This window comes from Pantherophis guttatus, chromosome 1 (genome assembly GCF_059756535.1).
Source record: "Pantherophis guttatus breed Tessera chromosome 1, ASM5975653v1, whole genome shotgun sequence".
Classification (NCBI taxonomy): domain Eukaryota; kingdom Metazoa; phylum Chordata; class Lepidosauria; order Squamata; family Colubridae; genus Pantherophis; species Pantherophis guttatus.
The window spans coordinates 286,386,454-286,410,130 of NC_142063.1; the positions used below are offsets into that span (position 1 = coordinate 286,386,454).

The 23,677-nt window shown below is 40.5% G+C and overlaps 1 protein-coding gene across 11 annotated transcripts in view; it reads left to right on the forward strand.

The window, feature by feature from the left end:
- Nucleotides 1-23,677, forward strand: part of SLC29A1 (solute carrier family 29 member 1 (Augustine blood group)) — an 85,002-nt gene that overhangs the window by 54,229 nt on the left and 7,096 nt on the right. For 9 of the 11 annotated variants that reach the window (XM_087883085.1, XM_034428059.3, XM_034428057.3 and 6 more), the window contains 12 exons: nucleotides 7,111-7,175; nucleotides 8,390-8,471; nucleotides 10,561-10,644; nucleotides 11,845-11,928; nucleotides 14,636-14,784; nucleotides 16,364-16,503; nucleotides 17,694-17,828; nucleotides 18,039-18,136; nucleotides 18,326-18,422; nucleotides 19,629-19,720; nucleotides 20,264-20,372; nucleotides 22,117-22,202. In XM_087883085.1, coding sequence (XP_087739211.1) covers nucleotides 7,150-7,175; nucleotides 8,390-8,471; nucleotides 10,561-10,644; nucleotides 11,845-11,928; nucleotides 14,636-14,784; nucleotides 16,364-16,503; nucleotides 17,694-17,828; nucleotides 18,039-18,136; nucleotides 18,326-18,422; nucleotides 19,629-19,720; nucleotides 20,264-20,372; nucleotides 22,117-22,202 — 1,182 coding nt within the window. In that variant the 5' untranslated portion in view covers nucleotides 7,111-7,149. Of the gene's footprint in view, nucleotides 1-4,495; nucleotides 4,645-7,110; nucleotides 7,176-8,389; nucleotides 8,472-10,560; nucleotides 10,645-11,844; nucleotides 11,929-14,635; nucleotides 14,785-16,363; nucleotides 16,504-17,693; nucleotides 17,829-18,038; nucleotides 18,137-18,325; nucleotides 18,423-19,628; nucleotides 19,721-20,263; nucleotides 20,373-22,116; nucleotides 22,203-23,677 lie in introns of those variants that run through there. The other 2 variants (XM_087883086.1, XM_087883089.1) reach the window with 2 other exon arrangements.

Sequence of the window (23,677 nt, forward strand, 5' to 3'; positions counted from 1 at the left end):
GCTTTTAAAAGTAAAAAAAAAAAGCCTCTGATGATCGCGCGGCTCATCTGGGATCATCAGAGGCTTTTAAAAACATTTTTTCTACAACCTCTTCGGCCGAAGAGATTATAGAAAAAATGTTTTTAAAAGGAAAAAAAGCCTCTGCCAATGAGGCAAGTCAGCTGGGATCATCAGAGGCTTTAAAAGCATTTTTTTTTTACAACCTTTTCAGCCGAAGAGATTGTAGAAAAAATGGTTTTAAAAGTTAAAAAAAAAAAAGTTGGCCACGCCCACTCAGTCATATTATCACCACCACCACCAAGCCACGCCCACAGAATCGGTAGTAACAAATTTTACATTTCACCACTGCTCCCAAGCCCTCTGCGTGTCACGTTTTTGCCCTCCCCGGCCCCAAGAAGCACTCTGCAGGCCAAAAATGGCTACGTTTTTGGCAAAAACGGGCCCATTTTTGGCAAAAACAGCCCATGCGAAGCACTTCTGGGGGCCTGGAAGGGCAAAAATCCGATGCACAGAGGCTAAAAACTATTTTTTTCTTGTTTTCCTCCTGTAAATTTAGGTGCATTTTATAGTCCAAAAAAATACGGTATGTTATAGGTTAATTTACCTAAAATGAAGATGAGTCCCAATTGTCAAACAAAGCAATTGTTATAAAATTCTTCCTGTGCTGCTTTCCTTTACTTTTATTGTGTGTTTTCCCCAACAAACTTTAGAATGATGTCAGTGAAGGCAACTATGATAGCTCTAGAGCAGAGAATATCAGCTTAGAAAATACAGGGGAAGGAAGGAAGGGAGAAAGAGACAGGAAAGGCCAAGTTCCAAGATCTTTGAAGATCCTTTGAGGCTCCTTTCAGACAAAATGATGGTATTTCCATATTTCAGGAACAAACAAGTGAAGCAGGAGCATAAACATAAAAAGGGAAAAGTAAAGAAGTCCCGTTAGTGTGTAACTACTGATTGAACTGCTTGCCTAATGTTGTTGGTTGGGGTTTGCAATGTGTTAAGGTAGATAAATGTTTATCAAAGGTCGAAGTGTTTTAAAATGGTACAAAAGTTTTCCATAACATAATTTCACCCGTGTCTGCTGAAAAGTAAGTCCTAGTTGTTTTCACTGGAACTTGATCCCAGATAAATTACATGTAAGACTTCGCTCTACGATTATACTTGGGTAATATGGCTCTATTGATAAGTAATGACCAGTAATGAGTAGTTATACAAAGTAGCTTGCATCTCATGTATTCAAACTGCTCTGTAGATGTTTCAGACTAAGACAAACGATGGAATTGTACAGTACTGAATTTTAAAATTCATACATTTGGAGTCAGCCCATATCCAACTTGTTTTATTTGCGTTATTATAGTTTATATATCGGTTTAGGATCCAAACAACTAATTGGATTCCCATTATTGATATATTTGATATTTATATGCTTTATAACAGCGAGAAATTTTAAAGAAGTTTAAGAAATGACATATGGCAGATACTTTTAGCACACTTTTAATTCAAATATGGGATATATTTATATCTTTGTACACTATCATTTTTAATTATGATTGTAACTTATTTTAAGCCAATCTTTTTCATAATATCTTCAGTTCAGAATACAAAACTCCTGTCTCCTTTACATTTTATGGACAGTTTATAAATATTTTTAATAAATTTTACCCCACTAAAATACGTCTAATTGATATCTGAAATAAACTGTGCCATTCCTGTGATCATCTGTGAATATCATGGCTGGTTTTGTGATCTTCTGTTCCATCTTCTGACTAAGAATATTCTTAGGAATCAAGATGATTTATTATTATGGTTGGTTGTACAGTCAGCGAGATGCATTAGACTGGATTTGGCATTTTTATCCACCCTTAGAGTCCTTCCCAAGAATCTGGGATAGCAAATGTTGCTGTTAGATAATGTCAAAAATATTGCAGGAGGTAAGCTGTTCAAGGTAAAGCTGCCTTTTGCAATTGACCAATGGTAATTTTGTGAATGATGATGAAATTCAAAGCTCTTGATGTCTTGGGATTGCATCTGAGGTGCCTAATAACTATGGCTTTCTTTTGCCATAGTCATTCTATTTGCTATAAGTCCTTATATTTTGTGATCTTCACCAGTTCTTTCTGTTGTATTCTACTGTCTCTAGGTACTGTCATTATACTAACTTTTTTGTCTTTCTTATTACCAATGGTTAAACCTGGGTAGTATGTGACAGATGCTTGTCTGTTTGAATTCTAAAGTCCAAAATCTCTTTATCTTCTTCATTTTTGATTACTTCATCTATTTTGTGGTTCCACTAGTTCTTGCTTGCAGGTAAATGGTATTTCTTGCAGATATTTCGATACACCATTGATACTACTTTGCCATGCCATTGTTTGTAATCAGTTTGTGCAAATCTTCTTGCAGCAGCTAATTAGGTGGTCCACTGCTTCTTCAGCTTCTTTGCAAAGATTGCAATTGCTGCCTGTTGCTTTCTTTCCAGTTCTGGCTTTGTTTGCATTTGTTCCTAAAGGTTGGTCTTGTGCACTCCGAATGATTCCCTCTGACTCTTTCTTCAACGTTCCTGCTCTTAGCCATTCCCAAGTCTTGTTATCCATTTTACCTGCTACTTTTTTTTAATGTACTGGCCATGCAATACTATGCCTTGCCACATCTCTTTATTGTTTTTCATTTGGTCTTTCTTGTAGGCCAGTTTAGGCTCTCTCCAGCATTTAGTAAGTTATCCTACAGTACTGCACTTGCTTCTGTGCATCTTCTTCACTAACCTTTAGATATTCTTCCAATGCCTTTTTTTTCTTTTTCAACTGTCTGGTGTACTTGCAACATTCCATGCTCACCTGTTTTCCTTGGCAAGGAGAATCTGTCAACTTTGCTGCATTGATGAAGTACATTCATTGTCATTGCTTTTCTCGTATTCTTATCCAGGGTTTTTAATTCTGCTTGAGTTCAGTCCAGTGGTGAAATCTGAACTGGTTTACTACTGGTTTGCTGGCTGCGCATGCGCGCTGCGCACCAAATGTGTGCTGCGCAATGCATGCACAGTGCGCACCATGCACCAAAATTTGGTGCATGGTGACCAAATGTAAGGTATGCGTGCGTGCACACCAAAAGGAGGCATGGGGTAAGTAGAACAGTGCGTGAGGGGGGATCAGCTGTGGCGTGCGATCTTCAGAGCCTTTTATTTAACTTTTAAAAGCATTTTTTTACAACCTATTCGCCAAATAGGTTGTAAAAAAATGCTTTAAAAAAGTTTTTAAAAAGGCTCTGACAATCGCGCACGACAGTTGTGATCATCAGAGCCTTTTTTTTTTTTTAAGCATTTTTTACTACCGGTAGTAAAAAAAATGCTTAAAAAGAAAAAAAGAAAAAAAAAGTTCTGACAATCAGTTGAGTGACACGCGATCTTTGGAACTTTTTTTAAAAAAACTTTTAAAAGCCTTTTTTACTACTGGTTTGGGCGAACTGGACGGAACCAGTAGCATTTCATCCCTGGTTCAGTCCACTATTCCAGCCATTTATCTAATGACTGGAATTCCCTCATGCTTCGTTGTGCAAGGCATCTGTTTGCTTTGGGTCTCTTATTTGCATTTGAGGTCTACTTCTCTGATGGATTATAATCTTCTTCCACCTTTCCAACCTCCTCAATTCTACAGGTAATCCTTGATTTATAACCACAATTGGGATCAGATTTCTGTTTGTAAGTAGTTATAGTCATAACTTGAAGTACTGGACCCAATTTTATGACATTTTTGTGATAATCATTAACTGAATCACCACAGTTGGTGGTAACATAACTCAGTGTTACTCAGTGGTGAAGAATGCTTCACATTTGTAGTGATTTTACATTCACAATTGGATAAGCTATGCTCTGGGATAATTTTTTTTCTTTGAAATGACCTACAGGGATAGAAGAAATATTTGAGAAAGGATATGATGAGATATGTAAAAGAGTTGATTCACATGGAACACATTGCAATATATAAAGAAGGGGACAAAATTTATTTATTTATTTATTTTATTTATTTTACAGAATTTATATGCCGCCCTTCTCCCGAAGGAGTCAGGGTGGCGAACACAGATTAAAAACATACAATAATAAAAACCCACTAAAACCAGATTAAAATAATAAAAACCCAAGGATCAGAATCAGCCCATTCATTGGAATAACCAAGTCTTCAGGCCTTGACGGAAGGAGCAGAGATCCGTCCAATGCCCAAACGAGCTCACATTTACCAAAGAATTTCATATGATTCACCTCCGCTATTTTTGAGGATGTTTTTGCATAACAACTACTTTCCAGTTCAGAGAAAATAGTTGGCAGTAACTCTTGGAAGCAGTTTTTGCAGGAACTGCCATAGTTCTGCTGGCATCTCAAAAATAAATGAGATAATAATTTTATAAAGGAATATGCCAGCAAATGTTGTAAGCAGAGTTTAGCTATATAATAGACAATAAATATTTAAACTATCCATTATACAGAGTGACAGGTTGTTATGGGCATATATCCAGAACCCTGCACAGTTAGGGAAGGATGCTTGTGGAAACTGGTGACAATGGATTTCCTGGTTGTTTTTGGCACTTTTAAAAATTCATTCCGAAGAAAGTTGTGTAAGTTGCAGTATTGTCAGAATAGAGAAAAACAAGATTTGGGTAAGATTTATTGGCGAGATATTCTTAACTGTTAAATGTTTCTTATTTATCTGTTCTTGATTAGTTTCCCTTTCATCTTCCTTTATTCTCACTCCTTTAGAGGTAAAGAACTTACCCACTTTTTTGCTTGCTTACATTCTAGCACTAGAAAAGATTGTCAAACAATGTGTCTCCCAGTTCTTAGAAAAGAATGACTCTGTGTTATTTTAACTAATCTCAACTACAGGATGGAATAAAGGGTGGTTGTTTTTTTAATTTCTAGATATGCCACGTTTGAGAGGATTGACTAACGTCTTAAATGACTTCAATACTTCTGAGTAATAGATCAGATTCAGCAAGATGATGTTCAGTAGGGATGAGTATAGGATACAATGCATTTGAATAAAGACAGTCAAATTTATAGGCACAGGATTGCAAAATTGGCTTGATTGCTTATTAAAAATGTACTCTTTTTTTTTGCATTTTTCTTTTTTTCTGAATTTTTAGGCCCTACTGTTTATTTTATTCTGGAAAGCATTGATGGAAAGGAATTCTTAATTCCCCAAGTTGAAATAATAAAGGGGACTTAGTAACTGTAGATTCTGTCCTCTTTAATAGGAAGAAAGAGGCAGAAATAATGGTTTTAAATTTCAGAACAGATGATGTTGTAGCCTTGCTAATCCTTCCTATGTTCCTGACATTGATGAGCTTTCTCAATCCCATCTAATGCTAGACTCAGCATCTTTTATGGTGCTGAACTTTCAGTCCTATATGGGAGTAGGGAAATCTATATTTACTTACTGAACTTCCTGACCAGTTATGATATTTCAGACCCTGCTCTGATGGGAGCCCCTAGATCAGCTCTCCAGCGCCTAAACTTTATTCTGAAACATAGAAAGTACTACTTGGTTCTGTTACCTTCTCATGAGTAATTCTCTGCCTAAAATAAGCTCAACAAGAACATTTAGCATTTGCTTCCTTCAGTATACAACCAGGCTATAAACAGGATTATGTGCTATCACATTGGTGTTGATTCGTAGTAACCACATAGATAGATAATCTCCAGAATGATGTGGCCCCAACCTGGTTACACAAGCAGTATAGCCTAGATATTTTTCTGTGTGGTACATTTTATTTATTTGTTTGTTTGTTTGTTTGTTTAATTTGTATACCGCCCTTCTCCCAGAAGGGACTCAGGGCGGTGAACAGCCAAAATTAAAAAACATACAATACAAAAGTTAAGATAATTAAAAAGAATTAATCATTGGCTTCCCAATTTAAAACCCCCAAGTCTATAAAATTTAAAATCCCAATTAAGAGCCATTTTGTCATATTTCTAGGAAACTCTGACAATATTAGTTGTTGTTCCATGTTACTATGTATACAAGGTCCCAGATCCTAGGTTTTGATGTCATGTTTTCCGTGTGAATAGCCCAGAACCGTTTGGTGTTCCAATAGTGAGGCCTTTTCAACTAGTTAATAAAACAGACAAATTCTCCTCAGTACCAAAATCAGACAGTTCTAGAACATTAAAATCAGGTATTGACACAGAGCAATTAAACTAGTTTAGGAGAACCTTAGACGATTTAATTTGGTTTCATTTTCTTAAAATGGAAAGTCCCCACCCCTCAATCTCATGGTATAAATCAGGGGTGGGTTGCTACTGGTTCACCCTGGTTCGGGCAAACTGGTAGCGGCAGCGGCAGGGGCTCTGCCCACATACCCGGAAGTCATCAAAAGCACTCTGCGCATGCGCAGAAGCATCATGTCCTCCCAAAGTGAGCGAGCGCTACCAATAGCAAACCAATAACGAAGAAAATTCTGGTATAAATGATAATATATTGTAAGCAATTTATTAACCACTGAAGGTTTAAGCAAAAATTAGGTCCATACTACATTTTTTGACATCAGTATATGCACAGTGAAGTATATATTTTCTAAAATTACAGTGTTTAAATTATGTTATCTTTATTACTGTGGGTATTTCCAAAGTATTTCTCAGCACATAAACTATCAGTACGTTAAAGCCTTTGTTTGTGATCATAAATACCATAACTCTTTTGGAACTTGTCAGGGTTTGAGCCACCTGATTCATTTTATTTTTGATTACTTTTCAAAACTTTGTTGTCTAATGCAAAGCATCACTCCTAAGCATAACCTCTCTTTTCTTACACAGCCTCTGAGTCTGACTTAACTCAGAAACTTTCTTAGAAATAAAAAAATATAAATAAATATTTACAGTCTTGTTTGTAAGTGTGCCAAACTACTTAAAGGGAGGAAAGTTAGCAGAGAATATCTAGGAGTATTACTGGCCCAACTAGGCTGAGAAATCTTGTCCCCCCCCCCCTTAAACCAACATATATTGTATTTATTGTACTTCTTTACATAATTTCCATTCTGATTATTTCTTAATCTTATTTCTTGACTTATCCTATTTCTTCCTCTTAAATTAATTATTTTTCTCTTCCCCTTTATTTCCTTTTTTAGGTGACCAAACGCGACGTAAAACAATTCTAAAGTGCCGTTATGACAGGCAGTATTCCCCAAGACAGGTACAGTAATTCTATAATGAGACAAAATGGTGTTGTTTCACTCATGAACAAGTATACCCATGTCATGTGAATGCAGAGCATACTGTTTGCTAAACACTAAGTCAGGTGTCACTAAATTTATTTATTTATTTATTTATTGGTTCAATTTATATGCCACCCTTCTCTGGCGATTCAGGACGGCTTACAATGCGTTAAGCAATAGCCTTCATACTTTTGTATATACCTGCTTAGTAGGGCTTTTGGCCCCCCCTAAGCGGTGTTCTTTTTTTTATACAAAGTCAGCTTATTGCCCCCACAATCCGGGTCCTCATTTTACATACCTCGGAAGGATGGAAGGCTGAGTCAACTTTGAGCCTGGTGAGATTTGAACTTGCAGTAATTGCAGGCAGCTGGTGTTACTTAACAGTGCTTTAGTCTGCTGCGCCACCAAGGCTCTTTCTTGCTTTAGTCTGCTGCGCCACCAAAATAACAGTTGTGGGCTTCTGTTGGTTCCCTACTGTCCTGACAAGGATCATTTTTGGTATCTGCTATGGGTCACCCTTTCGAATTTTTTTTCCTAGCATTGGATAGAACCAGGTATCTAAACCTTGGAGTTGCTGCAAATTTAGCAAATATTTGACAATCAGGGAAAAGCTTTTTTACCTTGTCAGTCTGATACTAGGATTTTTTTCAAGAACCACATATGAGTTCTCCTTTCTTGTTCGTTGTTTTTCTCTGAGGCTTTTGTGAACTTGCATAACCCTTGTAAGTATTTGTAGTTTCCTTATGTGGTTTATTCTGTTATTGTGAAATATTTTTTTTTAGTTGAGGCCAATTATTTAATAGCTTAAATAATATTTTAAGACTGCTTTTGTCTTTACTGTGTCTTTATTTTTAACTTCTATTTTACACTGCTCGGGGATATGTATGATGTAAGGATGATATGACACATAGGCTTTGTTGAGTTCTTGTGTCATATCAAACTCTCTGAGCTTGGTGGTTTGTTTCCAGATGTTTCATTACCCAGTTAGATAGAATCATCAGTATGAGTGATGATTATGTTACCTACGTGGGTAATGAAACGTCTGCGAGCAAACAGCTAAGCTAAGAGAGCAGCAAGAATTCCACAGTTCAACCCTAAAATACTGTATATGCATTCCCTTCTATTGGAGACAGACCTGAATCACCTCACTCTGTCATGTTTAGTGTTCATTAATCAACCTTATTTCTTATAGATATAAGGCTGTTTGGCTCATCTTTTTCATACTTGGTCTTGGGACGCTCTTGCCATGGAATTTTTTCATGACAGCTTCAGAGGTAAGTTAAGGGTGTATGTGCATAATTTGTACCAGATTCTAGACCAGGGGTCTGCAACCTTAAACACTCAAAGAGCCATTTGGACCCGTTTCCCACAGAAAAGAAATCACCGGGAGCCACAAAACCTGGGTGGGTGTGGCCAACTAGACATCACTCACTCCCACCCCGTCACATGACATGCTTACCCAGGTTTTGTGCCTCCTGGTGTTACCTTAGGTCAGAGGTCAGCAACTTGCGGCTCCGGAGCCACATGTGTCTCTTTGGTCTCTCTGCTGTGGCTGCGTGTTAGGTGATCCCACCACTGGCTGGCCCCGCCCCTCGCCCTCCCCTCCCAGTCACTCCTTGCCTGGCCTGAGAAGGTAAGGGCGACGGCGGGGGATGGAGAAGTGGCCAGGGCATAGACAGAGAGATACAGAGAGAGGAGGAGAGAGACAGACATAGAGACATAGAGAGAGGGGGGGGAGAGAGAGGGCGGGAGGGAGAGAGAGAGAGAGAGATGTCAAAAGGATTTTGTGGTTCCCAGTGTTTTTTAACAACTGGTTCTCTGCCCTAGTGACCGGCTGGGTAGGTGTGGCTAGGGGTTATGAGACCGGTGGAAGTGAGTGACCTCGAGTTGGCCACGCCCACCCAGGTTCTGTTGCTCCTGGTGTTTTCTTTTCTGTGGGAAACGGGTCCAGATCAGGGGTGGGTTCTACTTACCTTTACTACCTGTTCACAGCGGGGCCGCATGCGCAGAAACGTTTTGATGATGTCAGGGTCGGTGGGCGGAGCCTCCCACCGGTTTTACTACTGGTTCTATAGAACCGGTGCGAACCAGGGGCAACCCACCACTGGTCCAAATGGCTCAATGAGTATTTAAGGTTGCAGACCCCTGCCTTAGGGAATCGCCCTTACCTTCTTAGGCCAGGCGAGGAGTGACTGGGAGGGGAGGGTGAGGGGCAGGGCCAGCTAGTGGTGGGTTCAGCGGATAGGGAGCCACAGCACGGGTACGAAAGAGCCACATGCGTCTCCGGAGCTGCAGGTTGCAGACACCCGTTCTAGACCAAGGAATTGCCTATACCACTGATTCCCAGATTGTATGGTTCCACTAAGTTAATATTGTAAGATGGAAAAACCTTACATTGACCTTTGTCGAAAACACAGTACAGGTAGTTCTGGATTTATAGCCATTCGTTTAATGACCATTTGAAGTTAAAATGGCACTGGGAAAAGTTCCTTATGACCATTTTTCACACTGAAGACCATTGCAGCATCTCCATGGTCATGTGATCAAAATTCAGATCCTTGGCAACTGGTTCGTATTTATGACGATTGCAGTGTCCTGGGATCAGGTGATCACCTTTTGCAAACTTCGGATGAGCAAAGTCAATCAGGAAGCCAAATTTACTTAACAACCACAGTGATCCACTTAACCACTGTGGCAAGAAAGGACATAAAATGGGGCAAAACTCAGTTAACAACTGCCTTAGCCACAGAAATGTCAGGCTAAATTGTGGTCGTAAGACAAGGACTACCTGTAATCCTTTTTATTTTAATGGGAGTTCAGTGCAACTAACCCACTCTCTGTTACTCTATGCCAGGGATGTCAAACTGAATTTCACTGAGGGCCGCATCAGAATTGTGTTTGACCTTGGGGGCTGGGGTGGGCATGGCTGGGTGAGCATGGCTAGCTCGACGTCACTCATGTTGGAGGGTACCTGTGATGGCCTGAGCGCTCTGCCAGCGAAAACAGAGCTTGGGAGTGCCATACACACACACACACACACACACAGCTCTCCTGAACTCTGTTTTCGCTGGCAGAGGCACTGCGGGCCGGTCCTTCGCTGTTTCCAGGGCACCCCGCAGACCAGATCCGGCCCCCGGACCTTGAGTTTGACACCCCTGCTCTATGCAATTTATGTAACTGATAATTTTTAGCCCATTTTCTATCTTCATAACAATTAAAAGTACTGGAGAAATGTGACTTATTTATACTTGCACATGAAAGGCAGAATTCTTCTGTGTGAATTACTTGGGACATAAAAGTAAAGTGCTAGATGTTGGAATTGGTTTCCTTCATTGCTTTGTCTGACCAATTTGTTTCCTGTAGTACTTTATCGACCGCCTGAAGGATTCTCACAGCAACATATCATTGTTGGATTCCCATGCCAGTGTGAACATCACAGGAACAGAGGTAGTTTCTCTCAAACATTTGCATTCAACCAAGTGTTTGTGAATTGTGCGAAGCAGCTGTGCTTGGTCTTGAATCCCTCCATTAGGGCAGGTAATTGAAATGGGTCAGGGGTTCCAAGCTGTTTGGTAGCTGCAAGGGGGACTAGGCTTTCAAAAATTATATGTATCTAGCATTGTAAAGCGGGGGAGCTTTTGTTCCTTAATTTTTTGCCCATATATGATTAGTTTCCTTTTCCTGAGACTGAGAGTAAAATTGTTCTTGAATTTTCTGCTGCTACTCTACCGCATTGCATTTGGGAAATGGAAGAATTCCAGATGTTCTACCCCTGTCCAGCTACACTTTGCCAAAGTGCAACGCTGCTGTCTCAAAAAAGTTGCTTGCTTCTATTTATGAGGCTGAGGAAAAGGAGAGTCAATAAATATACATGAAACTGTTTTGAACATAACAGAAAAAGATTCCTTTAACTTTTAACTAGGAAAAAAGTGTGACGGAAGATTCTTGGAAAACGTTCTAAAATACTTGGGAAAGATTCCATTAAAATGTAGAGTAAAAGCAAGGACCTACATTGGTTTCCCCCCCTAAATGTTGTAGTTCAGTGATGGCTAACCTTTTTGTCATCGCGTGCCAAAAGGGGGGGGAATGTGGGGGGGGCGCACGTTCTTGTGCCCACACCCATAATTCTGTGTGCCCCACCCCGCCCACGCATGCACGCGATCCCCCTGCACTCCCCCCGCTTTTGCCACGCGGTGGCACAATGGTCCCAGTCCCATTTTTCACTCTCCCCAAGTTCCAGAGCCTTTCTAGGAGCCTGGGAAGGGTGAAAACGGCCTTCCCCACCACCCCCCAGAGGCCGGAAACGGCCTGTTTGCTGACTTCCGGCCTCCAGAGGGTCTCTGGGGGGGTGGGGAAGGCCATTTTTCATCCTCCCCAGGTTCCTAGAAAGGCTCTGGAGCCTGGGGAGAGCAAAAAATGGTCCTTCCCCACTCCCCGGAGGCCCTCCTGAGGCCGGAAACAGCCTTTTTCCTGACTTCCGGTGGGCCCAGAAGGCCCGAAAATCAGCTGGCGGAGCTGAGCTCACGTGCCCACTGATATGGCTCCATGTGCCACCTGCGGCACGCGTGCCATAGGTTCGCCATCACGGTTGTAGTTCCTTTTGTTGGTTTCCTTCATTGCTTTGTCTGACCAATTTGTTTCCTGTAGTACTTTATCGACCGCCTGAAGGATTCTCACAGCAACATATCATTGTTGGATTCCCATGCCAATGTGAACGTCACAGGAAAAGAGGTAGTTTCTCTCAAACATTTGCATTCAACCAAGTGTTTGTGAATTGTGCGAAGCAGCTGTGCTTGGTTTTGAATCCCTCCATTAGGGCAGGTAATTGAAATGGGTCAGGGGTTCCAAGCTGTTTGGTAGCCATCACGGTTGTAGTTCCTTTTGTTCATGAGATAGATACAAGCATCTTTCTTTAAGTCTGCACACATTTGTCACAGTGCTCATGCTGCAGGTTCAGAAAGCTCTGCAGGAAATGGACTATCTAGCACCCTTTCAGTCGGGGTTCAGGTACCGGTTTGGAACCAAAGCAGCATTGATATCAATATCTTTATTGATCTTCTTGCTCTTTCATCATCTTTTGATGCCATTAATCATGGGAGCCTTCTGGGTTAGTTTTGGGGTTGGGAGTTGGGGGCACAGTCTTGGGATGGTCCCCCTCCTTCCCTCAGGGATCAGATTCAGTTGGTGTTGAGGGGGTCTGGGGAGTTTGAGTCCTCCTTTGTGCATTTCCTTAGGGCCCCATGCACTCACTCCTCACTCTTATTTAACAAACATCTACATGAAACTGCTGGATGAGATAATTCAGTGGTAGAGGGTGAAATGTCATCAGTATGCTAATGATACCTAGTTGTACATCTCTCCCCTGGCCAACCAAATGATGTAGTGAAGATTCTGTCTCACGTCTGGAAGTTTGGGGTGGGGAGGAGAGTTCTGAATGGGGGAACAAGAAGCTTCATCTAAACCAGTGGTGAAATCCAAATTTTTTTACTACCGGTTCTGTGGCCGTGGCTTGGTGGGCATGGTGTGGCTTGGTGGGTGTGGCAGGGGAAGGATACTGCAAAATCCCCATTCCTCCCCTACTCCTGGGGGAAGGATATTGCAAAATCTCCATTCCCACCCTATTCTGGGGCCAGCCAGAGGTGGCATTTGCCGGTTCTCCGAACTACTCAAAATTTCCGCTACCGGTTCTCCAGAACCTGTCAGAACCTGCTGGATTTCACCCCTGATCTAAACCCTTGAAAGACTGGATGACTTTGGGTTTTAGAGTACCCTGGATCTGGTGATTTTCCATCTTTAGTTCTAGATGGGATTGCATTACCCCAGACAGAATTGGTGTGCAATCTGGGACTCCTTCTGGATTCATGGCAGGAACTGCTGGCTGACATGACCTGGAGAGCTTTTGCACAACTTTATATTGTTACCAGTTGTGCCCCTTCCTATATACAGTGGCACCATACATGGCCACTTATACTCTGCCCCCTATCCACCCCCGCCCCCAGTGGATACTGCATTGTGCTTTACATGGAGTTAACCTTGAAGAACATCCAGAAGCTGCAATTAGTCCAGAATGCAGCAATACAAATTGTTAGGGCATATCGGTATACCCACATTACACCTTTGCTGCCCAAGCTGCACTATATTTGAAGAACTATCTCTAACTGTTTGTTTTTACCCACTCCATCAAATCCAGAAGAAGGATATACATCCTGATCATTAAAGAGGATTCTGTGCAGGGGAGGACTTCAAAAATTTTAGCAAGGGGTTCTCTGCCCGGTTGCTGAGTGGGCGTGACCATGGTGGGTGTGGCCTAGTTGGCCTCCTTCACCACAAGGAGGGAGTGGGGCGTTTTTGCCTTCCCAGGGCTCCGGAGGCTTTCCTTGAGCCTCCGGGAGAGCGAAAACAGCCTCCCCAGGCTCCAGAGGCTCTCTGCAGACCTGTTTCCAGCCTTCCCGAACTTCCAGTAGGCCAATTTTTCGCCCTCCCCGAGTCTCTGTGCGTGCCCTGCACTTACCTGCATCCAAAACAGGCCGTGTGGGGACTCAGGAGAGGGGTGGGCAGGGCCAGCCAGGAGTGGGATTTAGGGGTTCTCCAAACTGCACAGAATCTTAGCTTGAGGTTCTCCTGAACCCCTGCGAACCCCCAGCACCTCTGATCCTATGCTTTCTTAGTTGCAATGCCTCCCCGTTAGAACACCATGCCACCTGAGATTAGATCGGCCTTGATCCTGCTGGTTTTCTGTAAAACTCTTAAGACCTTGGTGTTTTCCCAGTCGGAAGGTAATAGAACTCATGAAATGCATGAATTTCTTGTTTGTGGATTTACCCTTGACTGTGACTTTCTGCTTTTTATTTTTTAACGTGTTTTTATTGTTTTAATTATTCCTGCTGTTTTGATGTTCATATTGTGTTAGACTCTTAGAGTCACTTTATGAGAAGAGCGATCATATAAATTTTAAAATAATAATAATAGTTAAATTAAATTGTCAATGAAAAAGAAAGGCAGTCTGGAAAGGAGACATTGTAGTATCTGGAGCCAGCAGAATACAAGAGAAATAACTTGTCAGAAATTACAGAAAGAAAAAGACCTGCAAATAGAAGTAGAATGACTATGGCAAAAGAAGGCAAATATAGGTACCAATAGGTGTCTTGAGTGTAATCCCTAAACATCTGTAGCACACTTGAACACCATCAGCATTGACAAAATTGCCAACAGTCAATTGCAATAGGCAGCTTTGCTTGGAACATCTTACATCTTGCAACAATACTGCCTAGAACATTTCCCTATCTTAGGTCGTTGGGAAGGACTCAGTAGATAGATAGAAATGCCAAATCTAATCTAATTGGTTAACTATGTTATATGATGATGAAGATGATGATGATGATGATGATGATGATGATGATGATGATGATGATGATAACCCCTTTCTAATCACTTGCAGGACTCTTACAATCTTACTAATGTGACTGGCACAGGGAAGAAGGAAGTTCCTCTCTCATACCTGCAGTCCATATTTAATAATGTGATGACATTATGTGCCATGTTGCCTCTACTCATCTTCACCTGCCTTAACTCTTTTATCCACCAGAGGTATGATCTTCATAGATTTTCCAAAATGAAAATTCCAGACTTCAATTGCTCCAAGTCCTTTGATTCCCAGCACAATGGCAGCATTCAGAAGGAAAAGAACTTTATTTTCTATTCTGCAAAGACAAATCAGTTTTAGATATTTATGATGATACTCCAAGCATTTGAGTTATTTCCATAAATTAATCCAGAACAGTTTTAGGAATACAGTACCTAAAAGCAAAAATAAATTGTTTCATTTTGCTGTATTGTCTTTCGGTTTTTGAAGTACATAATCATTTCAGTTTTGCAACATGTTATTTTTTGTTTTACATACATGGAACAACTCAGGGGTGAAATGTAAAATTTGTTAATACCGGTTCTGTGGGCGTGGCTTGGTGTGGGGGGGTGTAATGTGACTGGGTGGGCGTGGCCAACTTTTTTTTTTTTTTACTTTTCAAAGCATTTTTTCTGCAAATGCAAAAAAATGCTTTGAAAAGGCTCTGCCAATCAGGCAACACAGCTGGGATTCTCAGAGCCATTTCAAAGCATTTTTTTAACCACCTCTTCCGCTGAAGAGGTTGCAGAAAAAAATGCTTTAAAAGTCTCTCTGATGATCCCAGCTGAGTTGCCTGATCGTCAGAGAGACTTTTAAAGCATTTTTTTCTGCAACCTCTTCTGGGGAAGAGGTGGTTTAAAAATGCTTTGAAAAGACTCTGACGTTCCCAGCTGAGCCGCGCGATCATCAGAGGCTTTTTTTTTTACTTTTAAAAACATTTTTTCGGCGGAAGAAGTTGTAGAAAAAATGCTGTTAAAAGTAAAAAAAAAAAAAAAAAGCCTCTGATGATTATGCTGCTCAGCTGGGCGGGGGGGGGGGGGGGCAGGGATTTTTGCTACCAGTTCTCCAAACCACCCCACTGCCCTCGCTACCGGATCGGGCGATACGGGTCCGAACCCGTAGCATTTCACCCCTGGAACAACTGCTTATAACTGAACCATAATGCAACAGATAATTTATAGATACATAAAATTTCTTCATTTATGTTCACAAATTCAACATAGTCAGTCTAGATAGCTCCCCAATCTGAGTGTTTCTAGATGTGTGAACTTTAACTTCTTGAAGCATAATCATTGTTGAGCAGTCTGAAGAGCACACATTTGAAGGATGCACAGGTTGAGAAAAGCTATTTCAGATTGTGATTACACATCTAAAAACAGGTTATTCATTGGTTGAAGTTATATCTCAATAGACCTAAGAAGAAGGAGTCAAGCTATTCTCCAAAGCACATAAGGTCAGGAGAAGAAGCAATGGGTGGAAGCTAATCAAGGAGAGATGCAACCTAAAATTAAGAAGAAATTTCCTGACAATTAGAACAATTAATCAGTGGAATAACTTGCCTCCAGAAGTTGTGAATGCTCCAACTCTGAAAGTTTTTAAGAAGACAACCATTTGTCTGACATGGTATATGGTTTCCTGCCTGAGCAGGGCGTTGGACTAGAAGACCTCCGAGGTCCCTTCCGACTCTGTTATTCTGTAATTGGATTTTATTATGATTTTAGAAAGGCAAGAGGTTTTTAACCTTTATCTTTTTCCATTTGTTAGGATCCCTCAGCAAATACGGATCATATCTAGTTTGGTTGCCATCTTCTTGGTCTTCATGGTAACAGTGATCCTAGTCAAGGTCGAAATGGAGCCTTTGACTTTTTTCATCATTACTATGGTCAAGATAGTCTTCATAAATTGTAAGTGAAGTTCGGTTGTGTGTATGTGAGTGTATGAGTGTATGTATGTATCTGTGAACATTTATGAATTATTAAAGCGACCACGCCTTTTCTATTCTCACAGATACTGTATATGTATACACTTATAGATAAACATGTTCTGTCTCTGATGTGCAGTACTTCAGCCTTACCTGTATTTGAGAATGTAAACATTTTTTTTAGCACTAAGCACTTTGTTAGGGTGTTGAAGTGGGATGAATGTAATTCTTGCAGATTCAACTTTTGGCAGTGGGAGAATGGGCAAGAGCAGATAGAAACATTTCCCATCAATGATCAACATAGCGTGCACGCCAGTGGTGAAATGTAAAATTTGTTACTACCAGTTCTGTGAGCATGGCTTGGGGTGGTGGTGATAATGTGACTGGGTGGGCATGGCCAACTTTTTTTTTTTTACTTTTAAAAGCATTTTTTCTACAACCTCTTCAGCCAAAGAGGTTGCAGAAAAAATGCGTTTAAAAGCCTCTGACGATCCCAGCTGAGCCATGCAATCATTAGAGGCTTTTTTTTTCTTTTAAAAGCATTTTTTTGGCTGAAGAGGTTGTAGAAAAAATGATTTTAAAAGTAAAAGAAAAAGCCTCTGATGATCGCGCGGCTCAGCTGGGCATGTGGGGGGGGGCGCAGGGATTTTTGCTACCGATTCTCCAAACCACCCACTGCCATCGCTACCAGATCAGGCGATCCAGTCAGACCTGGGAGCATTTCACCCCTGGTGATCTAAGTTACAACCTGTCCTTTGGCCTTGAGTTCATTTTGAGGAAGAGCCTTGGTGGCGCAGCAGACTAAAGTGTTGTTAAGTAACACCAGCTGCCTGCAATTACTGCAAGTTCAAATCTCACCAGGCTCAAGGTTGACTCAGCCTTCCATCCTTCCGAGGTAGGTAAGATGAGGACCCGGTTTGTGGGGGCAATAAGCTGACTTTGTATAAAAAAGAACACCGCTTGGGGGGGGGGGCGAAAGCCCTACTAAGCAGGTATATACAAAAGTATGAAGGCTATTGCTTAATGCATTGTAAGCCGCCCTGAGTCTCCGGAGAAGGACGGCATATAAATCGAACCAATAAATTTTATAGTGCTTACTTTCTGTGGATAAGATCTCTTTGCAATTCCCCTTTAAATGGTTTTGTCTTTTTTTCCCCTTTCTTTTTTTGACAGCCTTTGGGGCCATTCTCCAAGGCAGCCTTTTTGGATTGGCAGGGCTCCTTCCCGCCAGTTACACGGCACCTATTATGAGCGGGCAGGGCCTTGCAGGGACATTCGCAGCAGTAGCTATGATCTGTGCTATTGCTAGTGAGTATTACATATTGCTTTATTGTTTTGGTTTATGCTACACCTTTCAATCCGTAAAGCAACCAAGGCGGGGTATACATTATCTCTCTCTGTAATATTGATGTAGAGCTGTACATCACTTACAGGCTAATATTTCAGAGAGCAAGAAGTTTGCTCAGAGCCACCCATCACTAAGGAAAGAATTGCCACTTTTCTCTAAATCTTTTTCAGCTGGTTCCGAACTAAAAGAAAGTGCCTTTGGTTACTTCATCACTGCCTGTGTTGTGGTCCTGATAGCTATTGGCTCCTATATCATGTTGCCTCGTCTGGTAAGGTTGTTTTTTCTGAAAACAGCCCTGAGTATGCTGAGGGAGTGGGCAAGTGTGGGAGAGTCCTGACATGCAAGCACCATTGTGCAAAGATTGCTGGGTTCTTCATTCAGTCCACGATTAATTGAGAAGGTACTCAGCTTGTTTCAGAAGAGTTCCCATTGAAATAGTATGTTAATATTTCCCCAGGATTTTTTCTGCTTTTATTCGATGAAGAATAAGAGAGAATATGCAACTTCTGTGACTCAGGCTGAGATGGAAACAAAAGTTGATCTCATCAGGAAAGGTAAAAACTAGAGCATGGAAAGAAGGAGGGGATTGTATTCATGTCCATAAATGCAGGGTGAAAATAAGTGCTATACCAGACATTCACAGGTTAGAAATAATATTGCAACCAATGGTAAGGGATGCTGGAAACTGTAAATCAGGCATCTATCGAGGCTTAAAGGTAGCAAATCTCTAATTTAATACATGTGGGGTCCTCATCAGAACTTCAAGGCAATTAAAAAAATGATAGCCTATTTTTATTCTCTTTATTCCCTTATTGTCTTCTAATTTCTTCCCAAGTTAGCAAGTTAAAATAAAACCCATGGTCTTCATCCACAACAACACATATTGATGGCCTAGCATGGGATTATTTATACAATTTTCTATCAGTAATTGTTTCATCTAAGGCTCTCCAGAGAAATCAGCTGCCAGCAGCCACTGAGCAATTTTTTTATTTTCTAGCCTTTGCTATTGTCTTTAAAAGATCGTATGTGAGAAGAGATGTACTGACCTTTGAATACCCACCAGTCTAGAAAGCCAGCGATTTAAAAAAATGAGCTCTTGTTTATTTAGGCAATCTCTCAAAAACACATTTTGAGAAAAACAATTTATTGAAATGCCATAATAGGTTTTACAACTTATCTGTTCTCGTTAAATTTCCCTTATATTCTCCACGGAACTAAACATTTCATTCTGATTTCTGCTGTCAACAATTCAAAATATTTTTTTCGTAAGTATTCATATACAAAACAGCAAGGGCTAAAATGCCACAGGCAGCAGTGACTAAAACAGTTCCATGCAGATAAAACCACTTTAAAATAGCAATTCCTGTAGAAGCATTTAAGAAACCTCTGGGCAGAAAACATCTTGGCCTTTCACCAAATTGATTCCTGGCCAGTGTCTCTGGAAAGAACATTTCATGACTGAGGACTATTCAGACAAAGTGACTTGCAGTTCAGAATGTAAAGGCACTTGGAGCACAGACCTCATTGACACATAAGACGTGGGCAGGAATATAGGAGAAGAGGCTCTTCTTCAGATACTGTGGCCCTGAATTATGAAGCATTATAGCATAAAATTGGTCTTTTAAATCAGGTACAGGACTGGAATGAGGCCAGGGAAAAAGATATAGTACTGGTTCAATAATAATGTGCAGTCCTAGTTTCTGCAAAATATATGTATTAAAAGTTCATTTGTCCAACTTGTCCTTTTCATCTGTCCACAGATGTGGTTAATGGTGTTGAACGAAACCACTCTAGGAATGGAGATCCCCTTGCCTCCACCCACAGATCTTCAGTCCTTGGCATCTTCAAAAAGGTACTTGACCTATGGATTGGGCCTAGGTGTGGGTTTTCTTTTCACACCCTAATATTCTGCTTCTGTGTTTGTTTGTTTGTTTGTTTGTTTGTTTGTTTGTTTGTTTGTTTAAAACTGTTATCTGGAATTCTATGATTGTATTTGCCTTTGCAAATACAATAATAGGGAGCATGGTGGCTCAGTGGTTAAAGATGCTGAGATTGTCAGCTGGGCTGGAAAAATGACTGCCCGGTTTCGAGACCCGAGCACCACACAACAGGATGAGCTCTCATTCCTGTCCCAGTTTCTGTCCACTTTGCAGTTTGAACACATGTAAATGCAGGTAGATTAATAAGTATTGTTCTGGTGGGAAGATAAAAGTGTTCCCTGCACCTTGGGCGAATAGCCATGCTGGCCACATTAACCACAGAAGACGTCTTCGGACAATGCTGACTCCCTCGGCCAAGAAACAGAGATGAGCACCATGCCCCAGAGTCAGACACAACTGGCAGGGAAACCTTTGCCTTTACTAATTTGCCTTTGCATATATGTTCTCTTTCCTAGATATGGGTTATGGCTGTTTCTGTCTGCTTAGTTTTTACTGTTACAATCGGAGTCTTCCCAGCTGTCACTGTTGCAGTAAAGCCAACTATTGGAAAAAATACACGTTGGGGTAAGTTAAACTTGGTTCTTAGAAATGATTAAGGAGGTGCACAATGATGAGACAGTTTGGGAATCTTTTAGAACTATCTGCAATCCTATGACAGTGTAATCTGAACTCTATCTAAATCCCACAAAACAAAGATCAAACAAAGGAAGACATTTATGGACCTGCTTCAGTTCATTGACGTTTGGAGATTGAATTCTCACAACATTTCATATCACACCATTTCAGTTGGGTCATGTCAGGGTTTTGACTCATCCATTCCAAAACATTAAATTTATTCTGCTTTGACTTCTGCTCTAGATGCATTTGTGTGTTGCTTAAGATTACTGTTGTGATTCAAGGCCCACATTTATTTAAGCTTCAGCTCTTGGACAGGTTTCTGATATTTCCTGGGCAGTTTGTTAATACAATCCAAAATCCATTGTTGGCATCTCTCATTGTGATCCATCTAGATCCTGAGGCTGTAAAGTTGTACCCAAGCATGATACTCACATGGCTTCCTTCGCAGTTGAGAAGAAGTATTTTTATTTTTGTTTTCGCTAACTTGTCATGTGTCCAAATAATGAAAATCCCATTTTCCATCTTGTGCCCCAGCATATCGTTCCAATAGCCATTTGACATATCCAGGTAGTCTTGGTATGCATACCACTTTTTCTTAATTTAAGTAGAATCATGGAATCTGTTAATAGAAGCTATATGAAGTTCAGATCACATTGTAAGTCAAAGGTATGGCAAGATTACAGAGATGTGCTTAGAGTTCACAAACAGTTTCTCTTGTAACCCAGACTTCCTCTGGAAAGCCTAGATCAGTTTACAGAATGTCTCCTGGCAGTCTGCTTAGCCTTAACTTTATTTGCCATCTGCTTTTGAAGGAGCCTCACTATGAGTAAAGATGATGAAGTGTGGGCGAATTTAGTCTGGAGAGTGGGAAGACCTGAAAGAGAAGGATAGGGTGTGTGACAAAGTAGTTAGGAAAGAACTGAAAACTAAATAGACGCTATTTAATTTTCCATATCCGATTAAGACACAATTTGTTTGTTTTCCTGTTTTGGGGACGTTGCTCTTCCCACATCCATGTACATTTATGTCATTTATTATCCCGCAACAGACTATATAGATACTTTATTGTTTATTTTATTTTATTTTGCACTGTCCACACATTTTAGTGTTTTAGTCCTTAATAGTAAGGAAGGATTTAAAAAAGAATTAAACATCATGATCACCGTATGACATTAATTGAGCATTGTGATGATGGACCCAAATAGACTAGAGAAGTAATAATAATCCAGACTAGAATTGAAGAAGAATTAAGATTGGTATAAAACTGTTGGGAAAAAAAAAATCATTATTGAGAAAGCAGGCTTTGAAGATTGACTTTCTAGAATAGATCAAACCAAAAGAAAAGTTTAAAAGGAATTGTTAGACTACTCAGATCTGTATGTAAGATGCTGTTTTAGTCTCATGTCTGTCCTCAGTCTTCTCCTTCATCAGGCCTAAAGTGCAAACTCAGATTTCAGGATTCTGTTATGTTTACTTAGAGAAATAGATTCACAAGTGCTTCAATAATGACTTGGTAAAAATCCCTCACAGCTTCCTGTGTCGTTATTATTATCTGTTTGAGGAAGATGGAAAAGAGGACTATGTACTATTTGCCTAGCTAAAGTCATCTCAATATTGCCCCATTGGACACTACAGCAGACAGAGTTCTTGCCCTGAGACTGACCTCACTTCTCTATTACTTTCTCTTCAGTTTCCTATTTCAGCCCAGTTGCTTGTTTCCTGATGTTTAACATCTTTGACTGGGCAGGAAGAAGCCTCACAGCTGTCTGTGTTTGGGTGAGTATAGGGAAACCAGGCATTTATGGTACTCCGCTAATCCACCCTTCTTAAAGTTCAGATGTGTCTTCTGAGCTAGGATCAAGAAAAAAGGTACTTTTGTGAAACAATTCTGAGGAAAAAATACAGAAGGCTCTGAGGAAGAATGGTATTTTTTGTTCAGTTCTTCCACAATTGGGACAATTGATGTCACAACTATGTACATTGAAGAAGGAAACATATTAAAGACACACTGATTCTGCTGAAGCCATTTCAGAGAAGTTTGGCTAAGTTGCTTAATGCTGCTTATTGCTTATATCTGTGATATAAAGAGCCGCGGTGGCGCAGTGGTTAGAATGCAGTACTGCAGGCTACTTCTGCTGACTGCTGGCTGCCTGCAATTTGGCAGATCGAATCTCACAAGGCTCAAGGTTGACTCAGCCTTCCATTCTTCTGAGGTGGCTAAATGAGGACCCAGATAGTTGAGGGCAATATGCTGACTCTGTAAACTGTTTAGAGAGGGCTGTAAAGCACTGTGAAGAGGTATATAAGTCTAAGTGCTATTGCTATTGTTATAAAGAAAAGAAGACTGATCTGGCAATGGCATAGAAGCTCCATAAATAAAGATGGTAGAATATTCTGAGTTTACCTTTGAATGACAAATGCTAATGGCCATTATATACTCATACTGCAACACAGCAGCAAAAAAGTAAGAAGAGGCAGGAGACAGATTTTCAAGTTTTTTTATTAGTAAATTAAAAAATCTGAATAACGAGCGAATCTCACATGGGTAATTTTTCTACAGTAAAGGTGCCACAAACAGTTACCTTAACTGTGGAGAGAAGTCTTAAGCTGACAAATCACTGGGAATCATAAAAAGAAGGAGCCTAAGAAGGAATGAGGGAGAAGGAAAATACTTCAAGCAGGCAGTAGAGAAAAATGATTAATGGAAAAAAGTAAATCTGGTAGTCTAATTAACTAGTCACATGAGTAACAATGGAAGAAAGAAAAAAAATGTAGGGATGACAGATTAGTTTGCTTTGTCCAAATAACACAGCCTGTTTTTTTTTTCTATCATCTTTTACCTCCTATTCGGTGATGGCACTTTAAATTGTCTAGTCAGTAATCCCGCGCTCACTATTTACAATTTGCAATCCATCTGGCACAGCAGAGGGGTAGTATACAGTTGAAGGGCTGAAAAAGAAATATTACAGAACCACCCAAGATCTTGAATGAGTATAAAAGAGCCAAAAACCTTTTTTATGGGGGCTGGGAGAAATACATCTCCCCACTATTTTATTATAACTTTATTGTCATTGTACGTGTATACACAGTATACCCATACAACAAAATTCACTTAACACCCAAAGACCAGGTCCCACACACATAACAATCCCCAAACACACTCCCACCCACCACAATTCCCCACCCCTAAACCACCCAAACATCCACACAAGAGACCAAGTAATACTGTCCAACAGCTCACTGATGGTGGC